This window comes from Carcharodon carcharias, chromosome 1 (genome assembly GCF_017639515.1).
Source record: "Carcharodon carcharias isolate sCarCar2 chromosome 1, sCarCar2.pri, whole genome shotgun sequence".
In the NCBI taxonomy this organism is placed as follows: Eukaryota; Metazoa; Chordata; class Chondrichthyes; order Lamniformes; family Lamnidae; genus Carcharodon; species Carcharodon carcharias.
The window spans coordinates 221,945,398-221,965,750 of NC_054467.1; the positions used below are offsets into that span (position 1 = coordinate 221,945,398).

The 20,353-nt window shown below is 43.5% G+C and overlaps 1 protein-coding gene across 2 annotated transcripts in view; it reads left to right on the top strand.

Annotated features, from left to right (window-relative positions):
• myo5b (myosin VB) overlaps positions 1-20,353 on the top strand; it is a 338,678-nt gene that overhangs the window by 258,675 nt on the left and 59,650 nt on the right. For both annotated transcript variants that reach the window (XM_041190990.1, XM_041190998.1), the window contains exons 21-22: positions 2,063-2,302; positions 3,743-3,979. In XM_041190990.1, the coding sequence (XP_041046924.1) occupies positions 2,063-2,302; positions 3,743-3,979 (477 nt within the window). The remainder of the gene's footprint in view (positions 1-2,062; positions 2,303-3,742; positions 3,980-20,353) is intronic.

The following is a 20,353-nucleotide window of genomic DNA, read 5'->3' on the forward strand; positions in this document are numbered from 1 at the left end:
ATCAGCCTGAAAATGGCCTCTTCATTCCCACGCATACCTTGTAAGTGGCGCCCAGATCACACAAGAGGAAAAAAAAACAAACTATTTTATTATTAATTGAGAGAGGGAACTGAAAACACAAATGAACAAATCAGAAACAGCTCGATCCACCATTACAATAATTTGATCTCTGACTCCCTCATATATCTAACTTCAGTTTATACACTAATTCTTAGGGGAAAATCTGATTCGCTTAATCTTGTTTTGCCTAAAGTTGCATCTCTCAAGAACTAAACAATGACATTAAATGAGGAATTATTGTAGTTTTATTTGTGATTGATTTCCTCCTTGTAGCGTTGTGCTAATTGAATTCCATAGGCCTAGACATTGGAAAAGGCTGTTTTTAGGTCTGTTATGCAGTTGGCGGACAAACCCTAAATAGAACTCCAGTGTTGGTTAATATCAGCAATGTTAGATATTTCCAAATGATATGTAATGTGGATTTATATGTGGCCTTTTGAGGCTTCTAATCAATATATAAGCAGTCAACAAAGTCAAGAGCTTTGACACTATGCCATATAGCTTTTATATTCTCCACATCTTCCATCATTTTCTATTGTTAATTTGTAACTTTTCTGTCTATTTTTATTGAAAGCCCAATTTGCCTTTACTGCCTCAGGCTTACCTCATTAAAATTCCATTTCTGATTAAAAATTTTTTTTATAACTCACACGTAATCTGTAGCACAACAAACTCATTACACACTGACCCCGTGACAATGGAATAGTGAGGAAAGTCAACGGGATTGCGTGTACAGTCACCTGGACGGACAGTTCTAAACCTTGAAACTCATTCAATTCTTTATAATGCCTTTTTTAATAGTGCCCCTTTCCTTCTGTTATAAATGAATATGTTTGGGAAAGGCTGTGCAATTTCATATTTAAGGGGTTTCTTTTTAACTGTGTAGGACTGATCCTCTTTTACTTCAATTTTTACTTATTCACAATAATTTCTAGTTTGCTGAATAAGATTGGTCACCTGATTGAAGCTTCCATTTTTATTTTTATTTTCCCCATTGGTCTTCTCCATTTTTATTGTCTAGGTTCCTTTTCACTCCTCTCCTGGAGTGGGAATTGCTGGGGTGCAGTTCCCTGCAAAGTGAAAAGCCTTCAAAGTTTGTCCACCGAACAAAATGTGATCGCAGACATTAATTACTGGCAAAATCAAAACGGGCCCAATTCAATACTCACTGTTTGCCAGGGTCACTGACATCAATTTAGTGGATTTTCTGTCACTAGTCAAAGGGAACTAAGGGTGGTTAAATTTGCCACACAGCTACTGCAGCTCAGATCAGCAGAAATCAGGAATCAAAACTTAGGTCTGCCATGTTTGTATCACTCAAGCCAATTGTTCCACATTCTGTGGTACTACGCATTTATTGATCCGTGGAGCTGAATTTGTCATTTTAACTGCAGTGTTGTCTCATTGGGAGGCATGGTGCAGAATGGTGACATTCGGCTCCCTGTCAAATTAACTTCAAATGTTTTGCATGCTTCCCTTGTTTTTCTGAAAAACTATGGTTCTGTTGCTCCAATAAAGCCTCCAATTATTAGGACCTTAGCAATAAATAAAAAATGCATGCTCGTTAAGAATTGTGTGCGGACTGTCCAACTTCTTTCACATGAGGAAATTCATTGCTGTTTTTCCTACAACATTTCAAAAGCACATCACTGGATGTTAAAGTGCTTTGGGACATCCTGAGGTCTAGAAGGATTCTATAAACACAAACTTGTCTTTAGAAGATACCCATAACCAGTAGGAAAAGACTGACATTCAATCAATCTGGGCAGGATTTGAACCTTGATCTAGAGCTAAATAAGTCTTGTCTCATCCACTGCATCTCCCTGTTTTTAATGGATTTTTCCAAACCTATAGAACTTGCTGTTTTGGGAGTTGTAGATATGAATCCAAAACCTGTCATTTTGTGGCCTTGGAGCTGTAGCTTGCTGTCCCCTACTATGTAGGCTATCAGGTTATGCCAGGTTTTTCCTGATTTTTCTAAGTCATCTTCTAATTTCCACAGTTGCTAAGGCAGCACAAAGCCACTATTATTCAGAAGTGTGTAAGGGGCTGGATGGCTCGAAAGAAGTTTTGCAAGGTGCGCAATGTGGTCATCTATCTCCAATGCTGCTACCGGCGCATGAAGGCACGCCGTGAGTTAAAGACACTGAAGATTGAAGCAAGGTCAGTAGAACACTACAAGAAACTCACCAGCGGAATGGAGAATAAAGTGGTTCAGCTTCAAAGAAAGGTAGATGATCAGGTAAGAATAGCCTCAGTCTAATTTCCAAGTTCAATGCAAATTTAGAATGTGCTATCACATAAAAGCGGGAACAAATAAATAATGCTGGCACATGTATAAGTGACGACTAATCAGGGTCACTGCTTTACAGTATTTAAGTAAGTCAGATTCTAATTATGGAACATTTTCAGTGGAAACTTCAATTTGTTTGAATAATGAAGATAAATTTTTCATCCTGATCCTTCTCCCCTTTCCTACCTTTTCCTTAAGGCAATGCTTCCCAAACTTTTTTCCTGATGTGACCACATTTTAATGTCTCAGACTTCACGTGACCCCAGAGTGAAAATTGGGGCAGATGGGTGGGGGAGGAGAGAAAGAGTTGTTGAGTTGGAGGAGGGGGTTTAAAATTGCTGGCTGTGATTGTAGCAGCAATCAGACCTCGGAGAGCAGACGATTAAACCGTGGCCACCAACAAAGAAAAAACCCGAACATTTGAAGTAGCCTTGCAGTTGTCAAAAAGCAGCCTGAACGCCATGCTGCCCCAGGGTCGTGGCCCACAGTTTGGGAACCCCATACTTTAAGGAAAGGTGACCTACACTTTGACCCATTGACTATTGGGGCTGAACAGGTAGAGCCCAATTTACATAATGACTCCAGATTTTATTTCTGTGGAATATTACATTAATCAATAATAATCACAATGTATTTTCCAAAATTTTGTAATTCCCACCAACAGTACATAGAATATGACCCAGGGATGAACTCCTGCTTTCATTTGTGCCCATCAAAAAAGTTCCTGTCCGTTTTGGTTCTAGTCTCCAATTCCCAGTCTCCATTCACATCCACCACTTGTTGGATATTAGCAGAGCTGGGATTCAGCATTTTCCCTTCCTATGTTAGGAGAAAAAGACGTCATTATCTCCACCTCCCCCACGCACCACCCAAATGAAAGGCTTTGTAATAGAACATTTGTTACTCTCTGTTCTACTTCTTGTGAGGAAATGCTTGACTTCCACTTGTTATCTACTTTAAGCTCTCCTTGTCAGATTTTTAAAAAATTCTCTGGGTATTGTCTTGCTGGCTAATTGGTATCTATTGCTAATCTCTGGTGCCCCTTGATAAGGTGGCGGTGGTGGGCATCCCTGAACTAATATCATAGAGACATTCCAACACTTCACAGAGCACCATATTGGAACATTCCTGAAAGTGGCCCTTGAGCAAAACTCTTTAGGATAGCAGTCTTCAATATAAAGTTCATGAAAACCTTGTTCCAGATTGAGTAGTGGATAGAAAACTCCCAAGCTTTTAGTAATCTTTTGACATTTTCTCAATTGGGAATCACCTATTTGGGTCCATCTTTATATAAGATAACCTACCAGAATGTATATGTTTATGGGAAGTTCCGTGCAGTACATGTTGCTTTACCTATTTGGTTGATCATGCTTACTATCCTTTCCATAGAACAAGGAGCACAAGGTGTTGACCGAGCAGCTGATGGCAGTGACCTCGGCACAAGCTACTGAAATCAATAAACTTAGCAAGGAGTTGGACCGATGGCGTGAACAGCAGGGAGATGAGAACCGAGCAAATAGTTTACAGGAGGAGATTGAGAAACTTCACAAGGAACTCGAGAAATCCCAGACAGAACGCAAAATCCTGGTAGACGCCCACACCAGAGAGAAAGCAGAACTTCAGCAGGTAACTGAAGCCTGGAAGTAATGTTAAACCAATTAATAACTGAAAACCACTTTAATGGCCAATTCCAGATAATTCCTTTCAAAAAATAATCTTGGCATGGCTTGCCTCAATATCTTGTCATTCATTGGATAAAAATTAAAGTGCATTTTGTGATTGATTGTTTATTCCACCAGTGTTAGCTGTATCAGAGAATGATTGTGACTTATATACTTAATTCAGTGTTCATATTCGGAGTATGAACTGGATCCGCTGGCTTCAGCTCTCAGGCATTGACGGAAACCCAAATTTTACTTTTTCCATCATATGGATGGAGATGTTTGTGCACACTTCGTCCTATGTAAGATGATTACTGTGAGCTTTCCTTAAAAGCTTCTGTGCTCTCGTATTGTGATTAATTGTTTCCTTGACGTTGTGTATATTCACCTGTCCTTTTTGCTTGGGATTTCTGAATGCACACGCACCAACCAGCCATAAGAAAAACTTAAGTTAATCATAGGAATTACAGCACAGTGAGAGGTCATGCTAATGGTGCTCGTTATTAAACCAGAGCTATCTATATTCACTGTTCCTTTCCGCATTGATATTTATATTTTTTTCTTAGGAATTCAATGGGTATTTCATTTTAATTCTCTGCCTCAGTAGCCACTTGGCGCAGAATATTCCATATTCTAATTATCTGTGTGGAACTTACTGAAATCCTTCTAACCTCCCTCTCTATTCCGCTAGTGATATCTATGAACTTTCCATTGATTCATCAGCTGCTGGAAACAATCTTTCCCAATTGACGCTCTTAAACCATTTCACTACAGAAAAAAATCTTTCTCTCCCTTCTCTGGTTAATTGGGAAAGAAATTAAGCATTTCATCATAACTATATAATCTTTCATTCTCGCTATTGTAATAAATCTTTGCTGTACGGCTGTAATACCTTTCCCAAAAAGGGATACTGAGACTTAACTTATTTCCTTTCTTTATGTTTAATGTCCACTATGAAACTAGTAAGCCTGTTTGTCGCTTTATTGTCTTTCCATACAGCAAAACCACCTGGCATGAAATTCCAAATGAAAGGACCTGGCCCTTTATAAAGTCGTATTGAAATCCTCTAACTATTTTTACGTTCATATTTAAAGTATCTGTTAACCTATCAGGAGAAATTATTTTTGGCTTGAAAGACAAAATTATTCTAGGCAGTAAAATATGCCAAATAACGTATAAAATCATTTTTCCCCTCTGGACTGTAAATCTCATGTCTTCAGCATTTAATTCAGTGTCAGTAATTTCTCAATTCACCACTACCACAAACCGCGTTTCTGTGTATTTCAGTTTTTCAGTCTGTCATAAAAGCATTGCGTGTCGAGCTGTGTCAGCATTTGTGAAATTGTTGGTCAGTTTTTGCTGGTTTTCTACGTTAACATGTATAAGGATGCTTTTTAAAATTAAGGTTATGATATTAGGGCAGTGTAGATGGAAACAAATGCTGTATCTAACTAAAAGTGGTTGACGCTGACACGGTGCAAAAAGTGGGAAAACATTCTAATCTCAGTGCTCAGCAAAGGACTTAGTTTCATACCCTTACGCCCTCACCTCAATGAATTTCGGGCTCGGCATGATACTGAACTCTTCTTCCGCCGTCTTCGTCTCCGGGCTCACTTCTTTGGGCAGGAGTCCTCTCCCAGTTCAACGGATCCTTTTACCCATCTTCAATATTCTCCCTCCACCTGGACCCCTCCCTCTGGATTCTTACCTTCTCTCGATCTTTTCATTGAGAACTGTCGGCGCGACATTAGTCGTCTCAATTTCTCTGCTCCTCTCACCCATTCTAACCTGTCTCTCTCTGAACTTACTGCACTCCATTCTCTCAGGTCCAACCCTGACATTGTCATCAAACCCGCTGACAAGGGTGGTGCTGTTGTTGTCTGGCGCACTGACCTCTACCACGCGGAGGCTGAGCGTCAACTCGCAGACACTTCCTCCTACCTCTCCCTGGACCATGACCCCACCACTGAACATCAAGCCATTGTTTCCAGGACTGTCACTGACCTCATCTCCTCTGGGGATCTCCCTCCCACAGCTTCCAACCTGATAGTTGCCCAACCTCGGACGGCCCGCTTCTATCTCCTACCCAAAATCCACAAACAGAACTGCCCCGGTAGACCGATCGTCTCAGCTTGCTCCTGCCCCACAGAACTCATTTCTCGTTATCTTGACTCCCTTCTCTCTCCCCTTGTCCAGTCCCTTCCCACCTACATCCGTGATTCCTCTGACACCTTACGTCACATCAACAATTTCCAGTTCCCTGGCCCCTACCGCTTCCTCTTCACCATGGACGTCCAATCCCTCTACACCTCCATCCCCCACCAGGATGGTCTGAGGGCCCTTAGCTTCTTCCTCGAACAGAGGCCCGAACAATCCCCATCCACCACTACTCTCCTCCGTCTGGCTGAACTTGTTCTCACGCTGAACAATTTCTCCTTCAACTCCTCTCACTTCCTCCAAATAAAAGGTGTGGCTATGGGTACCCGCATGGGCCCCAGCTATGCCTGTCTCTTTATGGGGTATGTGGAACATTCCTTGTTGCAGTCCTACTCCGGCCCCCTTCCACAACTCTTTCTCCGGTACATCGATGATTATTTCGGTGCTGCTTCATGCTCTCGTCAGGACTTGGAAAAATTTATTAATTTTGCTTCCAATCTCCACCCCTCCATCATTTTCACGTGGTCCATCTCTGACACTTCCCTTCCCTTCCTTGACCTCTCTGTCTCAATCTCTGGTGATAGACTGTCCACCAATATCCATTACAAACCCACCGACACCCACAGCTATCTCGACTACAGCTCCTCACACCCCACTTCCTGTAAGGACTCCATCCCATTCTCTCAGTTCCTTCGCCTCCGTCGCATCTGTTCCGATGATGCTACATTCAAAAACAGTTCCTCTGACATGTCCTCCTTCTTCCTTAACCGAGGTTTTCCACCCACGGTCGTTGACAGGGCCCTCAACCGTGTCCGGCCCATCTCCCGCGCATCCGCCCTCACTCCTTCTCCTCCCTCCCAGAAACATGATAGGGTCCCCCTTGTCCTCACTTATCACCCCACCAGCCTCCGCATTCAAAGGATCATCCTCCGCCATTTCCGCCAACTCCAGCATGATGCCACTACCAAACACATCTTCCCTTCACCCCCCTTATCGGCATTCCGTAGGGATCGCTCCCTCCGGGACACCCTGGTCCACTCCTCCATCACCCCCTACTCCTCAACCCCCTCCTATGGCACAACCCCTTGCCCACGCAAAAGATGCAACACCTGCCCCTTCACTTCCTCTCTCCTCACCGTCCAAGGACCCAAACACTCCTTTCAAGTGAAGCAGCATTTCACTTGCATTTCCCCCAACTTAGTCTACTGCATTCGTTGCTCCCAATGTGGTCTCCTCTACATTGGAGAGACCAAACGTAAACTGGGCGACCGCTTTGCAGAACACCTGCGGTCTGTCCGCAAGAATGACCCAAACCTCCCTGTCGCTTGCCATTTTAACACTCCACCCTGCTCTCTTGCCCACATGTCTGTCCTTGGCTTGCTGCATTGTTCCAGTGAAGCCCAACGCAAACTGGAGGAACAACACCTCATCTTCCGACTAGGGACTTTACAGCCTTCCGGACTGAATATTGAATTCAACAACTTTAGGTCGTGAGTCCCCTCCCCCATCCTCACCCCCTTTCTGTTTCCCCCTTCTCTTTTTTTTTTTTCCCAATAAATTATAAAGATTTTCCTTTTCCCACCTATTTCCATTATATAAAATAAAAAAAAAAAACCCACTAGAGCTATACCTTGAGTGCCCTACCATCCATTCTTAATTAGCACATTCGTTTAGATAATATCACCAACTTTATCTTTAACACCTATGTGTTCTATTGTACTATTGTTGTTGACATCTTTTGATATTCTGCTTCTATCACTGCTTGTTTGTCGCTACAACCACACCAACCCCCTCCACCTCTCTGTCTCTCTATCTCTCCGCCCCCCACACACACACCTTAAACCAGCTTATATTTCAGCTCTTTCCTGGACTCGAACTCAAGTTCTGTCGAAGGGTCATGAGGACTCGAAACGTCAACTCTTTTCTTCTCCGCCGATGCTGCCAGACCTGCTGAGTTTTTCCAGGTAATTCTGTTTTTGTTTTGGATTTCCAGCATCCGCAGTTTTTTTGTTTTTAATTCTAATCTCCAGCACTTGCATACGTGAGTGAAGAAGAATGATGTCTGAGGAGAGAGGCCTCTAAGGCAGGAAGTTTTGCCACAATTATGCTGATATTTTGCCGCATAATTTACACACCATGGTGTTGCTTGCCTCAGCAGTTGATTCAGATCATCCCAATTAATGCCGAGTGTGTAAACAGGACCAAAGGGGCATGTCTTTGCTTTGCATGCATATTATCTGAAGGAGAGAAATCAATCATGGCATCAAACCCATGCGCAAAGTCTGATGTTTCTGTGAACTACTGATAAGCTCTAGGGAATTCAATTAATCTGTGTCTGCTTAGTATAATTATATCTGTAAATTATAGCAACTGAATAATAGGGCTGGATTTTATGTTCCCCTGCTGGTGGATTTGAAGGTCGGGTCACGTAAAATCCAGCGACTGGCCTTCCCGCCGCCCCTGACATGTCTGAAATTTTACGGGGGCAGGGGAGGCATCAGGTGGCCCACCCATAATTTGCCCAAGCAGAGGTGGTATAGGCCCATGCCATGTGGGATGCCTATCAGCTTTAACCGAGCGGCTGGTGTCAGACAATGGGGTTGACCTGCTTTGTGAGTCCCCTGGGCAGATCAGAGACATCCCCAACCCCCCAACAAGACCCCAATCCTGGATTTACCTGGGCTCTCCGATGTGACAGGACTACCTGTATTCCGAGTAGTGGCTGGCACTGCTGGAACTACAGAGCTGCCAGCCATCTGATTGGCCAGCAGCTCTGTAAGGTGGGACCTCCTCCCAGGAAAAGGGTGGAAGTCTTGCCTTAAAGCAATTAATGTTGCTCCCAGGGTTAAATTGCTGCAGGGCAGCTGTCGGGATCATGGACAGGCTTCCCCCAACTTTTGAGCTGAGGAACAGTAACCACAATGCCCCATAATATCCATATCAACTGAGTCACAGTGACAACTCCTGTAGTTGCACCACGTGAGTGGTGTACTGATGAACATAGAAACAGGAGTAGGCCATTTTGCCCTTCGAGCCTGTTCTACCATTGAATAAGATCATGGCTGATTTGTGACCTAACTCCGTATAGCTGCCTTTGCTCTGTATCCTTTGGTTAGTAAAAATCTATCAGTCTTAGTTTTAAAATTAACAATTGACCTAGCATCAAATACCATTTGCAGAAAACAGAATTCCAGACTTCCACCAACCTTTCAGTTTGTAAGTGACTCCTAACTTCACTTCTGAAATGTAAGGCCCTACTTCTGCCCCAGTCCTAGACTCCCCTACCAGTGGATTAATTTCTCTCTCTCTATCCCTCAGTTCCCCTTCGTGCCTTAAAAATTTGAATCAAATAACCCCTTAACCTTCTAAATTTCAGGAAATTCAACTGTTTGTGTCATCTCGCCTCGCAATTTAACCCCTGACATCCAGGTATCATTCTGGTAAATCACAGAATTGTTACGTTACAGATGGAGGCCATTCAACCCATCATGTCTGCACCTGCTCACAAATGACCATTATGACTTAGTGCCATTTTCCTGCCTTTTCTCCATAACCCTGCACATTGTTTCTGTTCAAATAATCATCTAATGCCCTCTTAAATGCCTCGATTGAGCCTGCTTCCAGCACACTTCCAGGCAGTGCATTCCTAACTCAAACCACTCTTTGTGTGAAAAAGTTTTTTCTCAATTTGCTTCTTTTGCGATTCTGTGCCCTCTTGTTCTTGATCCTTTACAAGTGGGAACAGTTTGTCCCTATCTACTCTGTCCAGCCCTCTCATGATTTTGAACGCCTCTATCAAATTTCCTCATAGCCTTCTCTTCTCCAAGGAGAAGTCCCAATTTCTCCAATCCATCTTCATAGCAGAAGTTTCTCATCCCTGGAACCATTCTTGTAAACCTCTTCTGCATTCTCTCCAATGCGTTCACATCCTTCCTAAAGTGAAGCACTCAGAACTGTACATAATACTCCATCTGATATCTAACAAGTATCTTATACAAATTCAACATAATCTGTTTGCTCTCGTACTCTATGCCCCTATTAATAAATCCTAGGGTACTGTATGTTTTATTAACTGCTCTCTCTACCTTTCCTGCCACCTTTAATGACTTATGCACATATACACCCAGGTCTCTCTGCGCTTGTACACCCTTTAGAGTCGTACCCCTCATTTTTATTATCTCTCCATGTTCTTCCTACCAAAGTGAATCACCTCACATTTCTCCTCAATGAGTTTCATCTGCCACCTATCTGCCCATTCCACCAATGTGTTAATGTCCTTTTGAAGTTCTACACTGTCCTCTTCACAGTTTACAATGCTTCCAAGTTTTGTATCATCTTCAAACTTTGAAATTGTCCCCTGCACACCAAGAACTAGATCTTTAATATATATCAGGAAAAGCAAGAGTCCCAATACTGATTTCTGGGGAACTCCACTACAAACCTCCCTCCAGCCCAAAAAATATCCATTAACCATTACTTGCTGTTTCCTATTACTCAGCCAAATTTGTATCCACATTGCTACTGTTTCTTTTATTCCATGAGCTATAACTTTTCTCACAAGTCTGTTGTGTGGCACTGTATAGAATGCCTTTTGGAAGTCCAAGTACGCCAGCTCAACAGCATTACCCTCATCAATCCTCTCTGTAAACTTTTCAAAAAATTCCCGCAAGTTAGTTAAACACGATTTTCCCTTAAGAAATACCATGCTTGCTCTTCCTAATCAACCCACATTTTTCCATGTGACTATTAATTCTATCCTGAATAATTGTTTCTAGAAGCTTCCCCACCACCAAACTGACTGGTCTGTAATTGCTGGGGTTATCTTTACAATCCACTTTGAACAAGAGCATAATGATTGCAATTCTCCAGTCCTCTGGCACCACCCCTGACTCAAGGGAAGACTGAAAGATTATGGCCAGTAGTGCCCCTGCAATTTCCACCCTCACTTCCTTCCTTGAATGCATCTCATCTAGTCCTGGTGTCTTGTCAACTTTAACTACCGACAGTTTATCCAGTACCAACTCCTTATCAATTTTCAACCCTTCTCGTGACAGAGGAGGAAACACTGTCTCCATGGCCTGGGTAGCATCTGCTTCCTTGGTAAAGGCAGATGCAAAGTATTCATTTAACAGCTCATTCATGCCCCTTGCGTCCCTTTTTTTGGTTTCTAATTGGCCCTTCTCTTTTTAACACCCTTTTCCTATTAATGTGCCTATAGAAGACTTATCCCCTTTATGTTAGCTGCCAATATTTTCTCATAATCCCTCTTCACTTCTTTTATTTGCTTTTTCATTTCCCTTCTGGATAAGGGGTGCAGAGGAGATTCACCAGGATTTTGCCTGGGATGAAACATTTAAGTTATGAAGAGAAGTTGGATAGACTTGGCTTGTTTTCGTTGGAGCAGAGAAGACTGAGGGGTGACCTGATCGAGGTGTACAAGATTATGAGGGGCATGGACAGGGTGGATAGAGAGCAGCTGTTCCCCTTAGTTGAAGTGTCAGTCACAAGGGGGCGTAAGTTCAAGGTGAGGGGCAGGAGGTTTAGGGGGGATGTGAGGAAAAACTTTTTTTCCTGGAGAGTGGTGACGGTCTGGAATGCACTGCCTGGGAGGGTGGTGGAGGCAGATTACCTCACATCCTTTAAAAGTACCTGGATGAGCACTTGGCACGTCATAACATTCAAGGCTATGGGTCAAGTGCTGGTAAATGGGATTAGATAGGTTGGTCAGGTGTTTCTCACGTGTCGGTGCAGACTCGATGGGCTGAAGGGCCTGTTCTGCACTGTGATTCTGAACCTTCTGAAATCTATGCTCCACTCCCTCTGAGGCCAAGATATCCGTCCTAAGGTGAGGTGCTCAGGACTGCTCACAGTACTCCATATGTGGTCAGATCAGGACTTCATGCAGCTTTAACATAACTTCTGCACTCTTATATCCAGAGGATAGAATACAAAGTCTAGAATTCAATTAGACATTTTGATTATTTTCTGTACCTGTCCATGATATTTTGATAACCTATGTACCTGGACCTCCACTGCATTTGTCATAGTTTTGCCCATTCCCTTAATCTTTTAAAATCAGTTCGTAACTTTATGCTTCCATTGACACTGCTTAAAATGCCACCTATCTTTGGATATTTGGCTTTGTCTCATCATGTTGTTGGGAAATATGGTGACTACTTGGGGCCCTTGCACATGCAGCTGATTGGGGTATCTGCCTGTTATGACACAGCTGTTGGTAAAGGCTGAGTTATTTAAAAATCATCGTGACACTGCCCGTTATTCTTTCTTGCTGCCTTTCTCCACTCAACCAATTTCCCAACCTGGTCAGTAATTTTCCTTCAATTCCATGAGCTTCAACTTTAGCTAATGGTCTCTCACTTGAGATTTTCTCAGATGCCTTCTGGATTCCTATACAAATAGCATCTGTAGATATTTCCCAGTTCACTATCTTAATCACACTTATTTGTTTATTCTTTCACAGGATGTGGGCATTGCTGGCTAGGCCAGCATTTATTGCCCATCCCAATTTCCCTTTAGAAGATGGTGGTGAGCCGCATTACATACGTACGAATTAGGAGCAGGAGCAGGCCACTCGGCCCCTCGTGCCTGCTCTGCCATTGAATAAGATCATGGCTGATCTGAATGTAGCCTCAACCCCACATTCCCGTCTACCCTGATAACCTTTCGCCCCCTTGTTAATCAAGAATCTATCTCAGTGCAAAAGGGGAGATGGTTCCCCAGGTGTCCATAAGTTCTCTTTTTTGGGTTTGCGACTTAGATTACATGTTTAAGAAGCTTCCCCGTACACCACCCTGACCCATCATTCCTTCCACCCTGCCATCTCATTCTTGAACTGCTGCAATCCATGTGGTGTATGTACACCCACGGTGCTGTGAGGAAGGGAGTTCCAGGATTTTGACCCAGCAACAGTGAAGGAACGACAATATATTTCCAAGTCAGGATGGTGAGGGAAGGGAACTTGAAGGCGATGATATTCACAATCATCTGCTGCCCTTATCCTTCTAAGTGCTAGACGTTGCGAGTTTGGCGGGGGTGCTATCAAAGGAGCTTTGGTGAGTTGCTGCAGTGTATCTTGTAGATGGTACACACTAGCCATTATATGTCGAGGGTGGAGGTGGTGGATGAGGTGCAAATCAAGTTGGCTGCTTTGTCCTGATGGTGTCCAGCTTCCTGAGTGTTGTTGGAACTGCACTCATCCAGGCAAGTGGGGAGTATTCCATCACACTCCTCATTTGTGCCTTGTAGATGGTGGACAGGCTTTGGGGAGTCAGGATGTGAATTACTCACCGCAGATTAGCCATATTATATGGCTATTGCAGTTCAGTTTCTGGTCAATGGTAACCCCAGGATGTTGATCTTCAAAAAAAAAATCATCAATTTGGCAGACATGCCCTACCCTTTACAAATCTATGTTGGCTCTCTCTGATTAGCTGAAAATATTAAAAGTACTCAGTCACTCTCTTCCTAATTATATGTTCTAGTAATTTCCTAGGTTATAGGTTATATAGGCTAATTAGCTTATAATTCTATAGTTTCCTCCTCTCACTTTTCTTAAGTAGCACAGGTTGGCTTATGCAATTTTCCAATCAAAAGGAATGGTTCCCAAATCGAGACAACTTTAGGAGATTTTAGTTAGGACATCTTCAAGGGTCTCACCTACTTCCGTTAAAACACTGAGATGGAAACCACCTGGCCCTGACATTTGTTACTCTTTAGTGCCATTATTGTTTATTATTATTTTATTTATATTAATTTTGGGGAGAACCTATTCTGATCCAATATTGATTTCCTTGGGATATCTGGCATGATGACCCCTTCCTCTGCTGTACATCCTGAAGCAACCCTTATTTGGGTTGGTACTGGAGGACCCAAGGATTAACTCAGGGCCATTACATCCTTGAGGGGATCAATAGAGCTATGCAAGGGCTAGGGTTACATAAGAAGCCAGTAAAACTTGGTGAGGTCAGGGATGATGATGTTGTGGACCTTAGCCGAGTTGAGGGCATGGGCAGGAACATTCTGGATGAGTTATGTTTTATCAGTGGCAGAATGGGAGGTTGGCAAGGAAGAAATTGAAATCCAGCCATGATATGATAAAAGCAATGGATTAGGATATTAAAGACAGAGGGGAGAGTTATTAGTGCTGGTAACCAATTAGTTGTGATAGAGAAAGCGATGTTTGGGAGAAAGCATTATATCAAGAAAAGCCTTTAGAAGTAGTTGAGAGTATGTGAAGCCAAGCATGGAGCCATACAGATGTTTGCAATAGAGAAAGAGAATGCTTATCTTTGCTGAAATTAAACTAGAGAATGTTTCAGCTCATCATAGAAACATAGAAAATAGGAGCAGGAGTAGGCCATTCGGCCCTTCGAACCTGCTCCACCATTCATTATGATCATGGCTGATCATCCAACTCAATAACCTGCTCCCGCTTTCTCCCCATATCATTTGATCCCTTTCACCCCAAGAGCTATTTCTAACTCCTTCTTGAAAACATGCAATGTTTTGGCCTCAACTACTTTCTGTGGTAGCAAATTCCACAGACTCACCACTCTCTGGGTGAAGAAATTTCTCCTCATCTCAGTCCTAAATGGTCCACCCTGTATCCTCAGACTGTGACCTCTGGTTCTGGACTCCCCCATCATCAGGAACATCCTTCCTGCATCCACCCTGTCTAGTCCTGTTAGAATTTTATAAGTTTCTAAGTGATCCCCCCTCATTCTTCTGAACTCCAGTGAACATGATCCTAACTGACTCAATCTCTCCTGTTATGTCAGTCCCGCCATCCCAGGAATCAGTCTGGTAAACCTTTGCTGCACACCCTTTATAACAAGAATATCATTCCTCAGATAAGGAGACCAAAACTGTACACAATATTCCAGGTGTGGTCTCACCAAGGCCCTGTATAATTGCAGCAAGACATCCCTGCTCCTGTACTTGAATCCTCGCGCTATGAAGGCCAACATACCATTTGCCTTCTTTACCGCCTGCTGCACCTGCATGCTTACCTCCAGTGACTGGTGTACAAGGACACCGAGGTCTCGTTGCACATTCCCCTCTCTCAATTTATAGCCATTCAGATAATAATCTGCCTTCCTGTTTTTGCTACCTCACATTTATCCACATTATACTGCATCTGCCATGCATTTGCCCACTCACTCAGCTTGTCCAAATCACACTGAAATATCTTAATAATAGACAACAGCAATGGGGAGAAGAAGAAGAGCTGGTTGGAATGAACCTGTGCTTCCGAGAATAGCATTTGAATAATGAAGAGGAATCGGTGAAGAATAGAACCCAGGGTTCACCAAGAATGATTGTTTGGGCAAAGGATGTGAAACCATTTTTGATGGATTAATGTTTCTGATGCAAAAGATAGGAGAGGAACCAGGAAAGAGCAATCCCATAAATGTGGAATGCGGAGGAGAAATCTTCAGAGGATCAAATGGTAATCAGTATTACAGGCAGTCAAAAAAATCCAGCAGTCTGAAAGAGGGCAGTGAGCCTTGCTTGCAGTCACATTACGTTTCTTTGATCAATGTGATACAGATGAGATGGAAACCTGATTGCAGTGCTTGGAACAGCAAGTAGTAACTGTTGAAATTATGTTCACAGGGCAGACAGACCCTTGCTTTTATATATCATATGAAAAGCAGCACCTGTGACAGTACCACATTTCCTCGATACAGCCGGAAACTATAAGAACCAATCTTGATCTCTTGGCTTTATGGCTTAAGTATGGAGGAGTGAGAATGTGTCAGGCTGTGAGGTTAGAGATTGGGGTAGTATAAAATTCTGCAACTGCTGATGGTACACAGTGTCTGGCGGATGCCTAGTTTTGGGCTCCTGGATCTGTTCCCCTTTACAGATGATACACAATACAGAGTGTTCTTACTGTGAAACAGGCTTTCAGTTAAGTGACAATGAGCGATTGTGTCAGAGACTATCATGACCTTGTTCTCATCCAACATGCACACATATCCATTTTCCAACTTGGATAGAGATCAGGAGAACAAACCCAATATGTTTTTTTTTTCCTTCCCTTTCACTGTCTTGCTGAGGCTAGTTAAGTCAGCACTGCTGCAGTGAGTCATTCAGTTGCACACAGGGTAATTTGTTTTCTAACTGAACCATTAAGCAAGTATGTTTGATGCTTTATTCAAATCAGAATAACAGATTTTTAGCACTAGGATAAAAGCAAAAAACTGCGGATTCTGGAAATCTAGAACAAAAACAAAAATACCTGGAAAAACTCAGCAGGTCTGACAGCATCTGCGGAGAGGAATACAGTTGACGTTTCGAGTCCGTATGACTCTTCATCAGAACTAATACATATGGATGAGATGAAATATAAGCTGGTAGAAGGGGGTGGAACAGGAGAGCTCAATAGGGGGCCATGATAGGTGGGGGCCAAGAAGAGATTACCAAAGATGTCAGTGACAAAAGGGTGTTGACAGTGGTGATATTATCTAAAGGATGTGCTAATGGAGACATTAAGGGTAGAAAGCAGAATGAGCAAGTGACAGATGGCCCTAGTGCGGATGGGGTGGGGGTGGGAAGGGATCGAAATGGGTTAAAAGGTGGAGATGAAACAATAGATTGAAATAAATTTAAAAATAGGAGGGAAAAGAAAAAAATATAGGTGTAAAAAGATTATAAATTATTGGAAAAAGGGGGTTCGGAAAGGGGGTGGGGATGAAGGAGAGAGTTCATGATCTGAAATTGTTGAACTCAATATTAAGTCCAGGAGGCTGTAAAGTGCCTAGTCAGAAGATGAGATGCTGTTCCTCCAGTTTGTGTTGAGCTTCACTGGAACATTGCAGCAAGCCAAGGACGGACATGTGGGCATGAGAGCAGGGTGGTGTGTTGAAATGGCAAGCGACAGGGAGATCTGGGTCATGCTTGCAGACAGACCGAAGGTGTTCTGCAAAGCGGTCAGCCAGTCTGCGTTTGGTCTCTCCAGCGTAGAGGAAACCGCATTGGGAGCAGCAAATGCAATAGACTAAATTCAGGGAAGTGCAAGTGAAATGCTGCTTAACTTGAAAGGAGTGTTTGGGCCCTTGGACGGTGAGGAGGGGGGAAGTAAAGGGGCAGGTGTTGCACCTTCTGCAGTTGCATGGGAAGGTGCTGTGGGAGGGGCTTGAGGTGTAGGGGGTGATGGAGGAGTAGACCAGGGTGTTCTGGAGGGAATGGTCCCTGCAGAAAGCCAGTGGGGGGGTGAAGGGAAGATGTGCTTGGTAGTGGCATCATGCTGGAGTTGGCGGAAATGGCAGAGGATGATCTTTTGAATGCAGAGGCTGGTGGGGTATTAAGTGAGGACATGGGGGACCCTATCATGGTTCTGGGAGGGAGAGGAAGGTATAAGTGTGGATGCGTGGGAGGTGGGCCAGACATGGTTGAGGGCCTTGTCAGCCACCGTGGGTGGAAAACCTCAGTTAAGGAAGAAGGAAGACTTGTCAGAGGAACTGTTTTGGAAAGTGTCATCATCAGAACAGATGCGACGGAGGCGAAGGAACTGAGAGAATGGGATGGAGTCTTTATAGGAAGCGGGGTGTGAGGAGCAGTAGTTGAGGTAGGAGTGGGAGTCGGTTGGCTTGAAATGAATATTGGTGGACAGTCTATCACCAGAAATTGAGACTGAGAGGTCAAGGAAGGGAAGGGAAGTGTCAGTGATGGACCACGTGAAAATGATGGTGGGGTGGAAATTGGAAGCAAAATTAATAAATTTTTCCAGATCTAGACGAGAGCATGAAGCTGCACCGAAGCAGTCAATTATGTAGCGGAGAAAAAGTTGTGGGAGGGGGCCTGAGTAGGACTGGAACAAGGGATGTTCCACATACCCCATAAAGAGACAGGCATAACTGGGGCCGATGCGGGTACCCATAGCCACACCTTTTCCTCCAAATAAAAGGTCCCCCTTGTCCCCACATATCACCCAACCAGCTTCCCATGTTCAAAGGATTATTCTCTGCCATTTCCACCAACTCCAGCATGACGCCTCTACCAAACACATCTTCCCTTCATCCCCCCTGGTGGCTTTCTTCAGGGATCGTTCCCTCCAGGACACCCTGGTCCACTCCTCCATCAACCCCTACGCCTCAACCCCCTCCCATGGCACCTTCCCATGCAACCGCAGAAGGTGCAACACCTGCCCCTTTACTTCCCCTCTCCTCACCGTCCAAGGGCCCAAACACTCCTTCCAAGTGCAGCGCTTCACATGCACTTCCCTCAATTTAGTCTACTGCATTTGCTGCTCCCAACATGGTCTCCTCTACATTGGAGAGACCAAACGCAGACTGGGTGACCGCATTGCGGAACACCTTCGGTCTGTCTGCAAGCATGACCCAGACTTACCTGTCACTTGCCATTTCAACACACCATCCTGCTCTCATGCCCACATGTCCATCCTTGGCCTGCTGCAATGTTCCAGTGAAGCTCAACACAAACTGGAGGAACAGCACCTCATCTTCCGACTAGGCACTTTACAGTTTTCTGGAGTTAATATTGAGTTCAACAATTTCAGATCATGAACTCTCTCCTCCATCCCCACCCCCTTTCTGATCCCACTTTTTCCAATAATTTATAATTTTTTTACAACTATATTTTTTTCTTTTCCCTCCAATTTTTAAAATTATTTCAATCTATTGTTTCATCTTCACCTTTTAGCCTATTTCAATCCCTTCCCCCATCCCACCTGCACTAGGGCCATCTGCCATTAGCTTGCTTCCCTTAATGTCTCATTAGCGTATCCTTTAGATAATATCACCACTGTCAACCCTTTGTCCTTTTGTCTATGACGTCTTTGATAATCTCTTCTTGGCCTCCACCTATCATGGCTATCCTGTCCCAACCCCTTCTACCAGCTTATATTTAATCTCATTTCTATATGTCTTCATTCTGATGAAGGGTCATACGGACTCGAAGCATCAATTGTATCCCTCTCCGCCGATGCTGTCAGACCAGCTGAGTTTTTCCAGGTATTTTTGTTTTTGTAACAGATTTTTAACTTGCGTTGTTGAGGAGTTTTGTGCTTGTCAAAGTGAAGAATGTCAACACTACAAAGTGGAACTTTGACACAAATTTGCGCACAATGTCAGCCTTAAGCACTCCCAAGCTATAGTATAGATTCAGATTCAGTACAAATTTAGAAGTGTGTCCTCTATTATACGAGTGTCACTGGCACACAGCAATCCTTTTGTGTTTTTATTTATTTTTCACTGCTGCAGGTTATTTTTCAGCTTTGTCAATGAGATAATTAGTTCCCCCTGTGGCCATTTTTGAGTGTCTGAAACTGAAATATTGCAGCAAAAACGTATCGATCTTTCCACATCTGGATCTCAATTTGTTAGAGAACAGGCCTTTGGAGGTCAATCTTGGTCCAACTTCCAAGGACAGCAGTGCCAGGGTGAATGAAGTTCATGTGAAAGCATTTTTTATTATTTTCCCAAGGGGTAGAAAAATAGAAATTCCATAGTATTTATTACCCCCAGTTTTGGACTCCTTGAGTGGAAACAACTTATGTCTACCCTATCAAACATTCATAATTTTAAAGACCTCAATCAGGGCCATCTCTCTTCTCTTTTCTAGCGAAAGGAGCCTCTGCATATTCAGTCCTTCTGACTTTATTTTTCCCTTCCTTAAACTGAGGGGGCATGGTTCCTTCACCATTTCTCCAGCTGAAGTCAGTTAATTCATTAGAGTTTAGGATTTTCTTTCCAGGGTGATCATGTTTATTAGCCATCCCTAGTTGCACTTGGAAAGTGGAAATGGACATTTTTGTTGAGTACCAATTATTTGTACAACTGACGGGCTTTATAGGCCAATCCCAAGGTATTCAGATTCAACCACATAGAGTAGACTAGAGCCACACATAGGCAGCATTTTCCCATCGGTGAGCAGGGGGCAGGGCCTGCTCGCCGACACGTAAAATGAAACACGGTGACGTTGGGCGTGCGTCCCGATGTCACTGCATGTCACTTAGATTTTCAGTTCGGCGGGCATACAGCCTTTAAGGCCTTTAAAAAAGTAATTAACTCAATGAACAGACCTGCCCGTCCAGCCTTAAGGTTGGCGGGCAGGCGAAGAGCCCAGGTGGCCTTCAGAAAAAACATGAAACCTCATCCATAGGCGGGATGAGGTTTCATGAAGGATTTAAAATGCA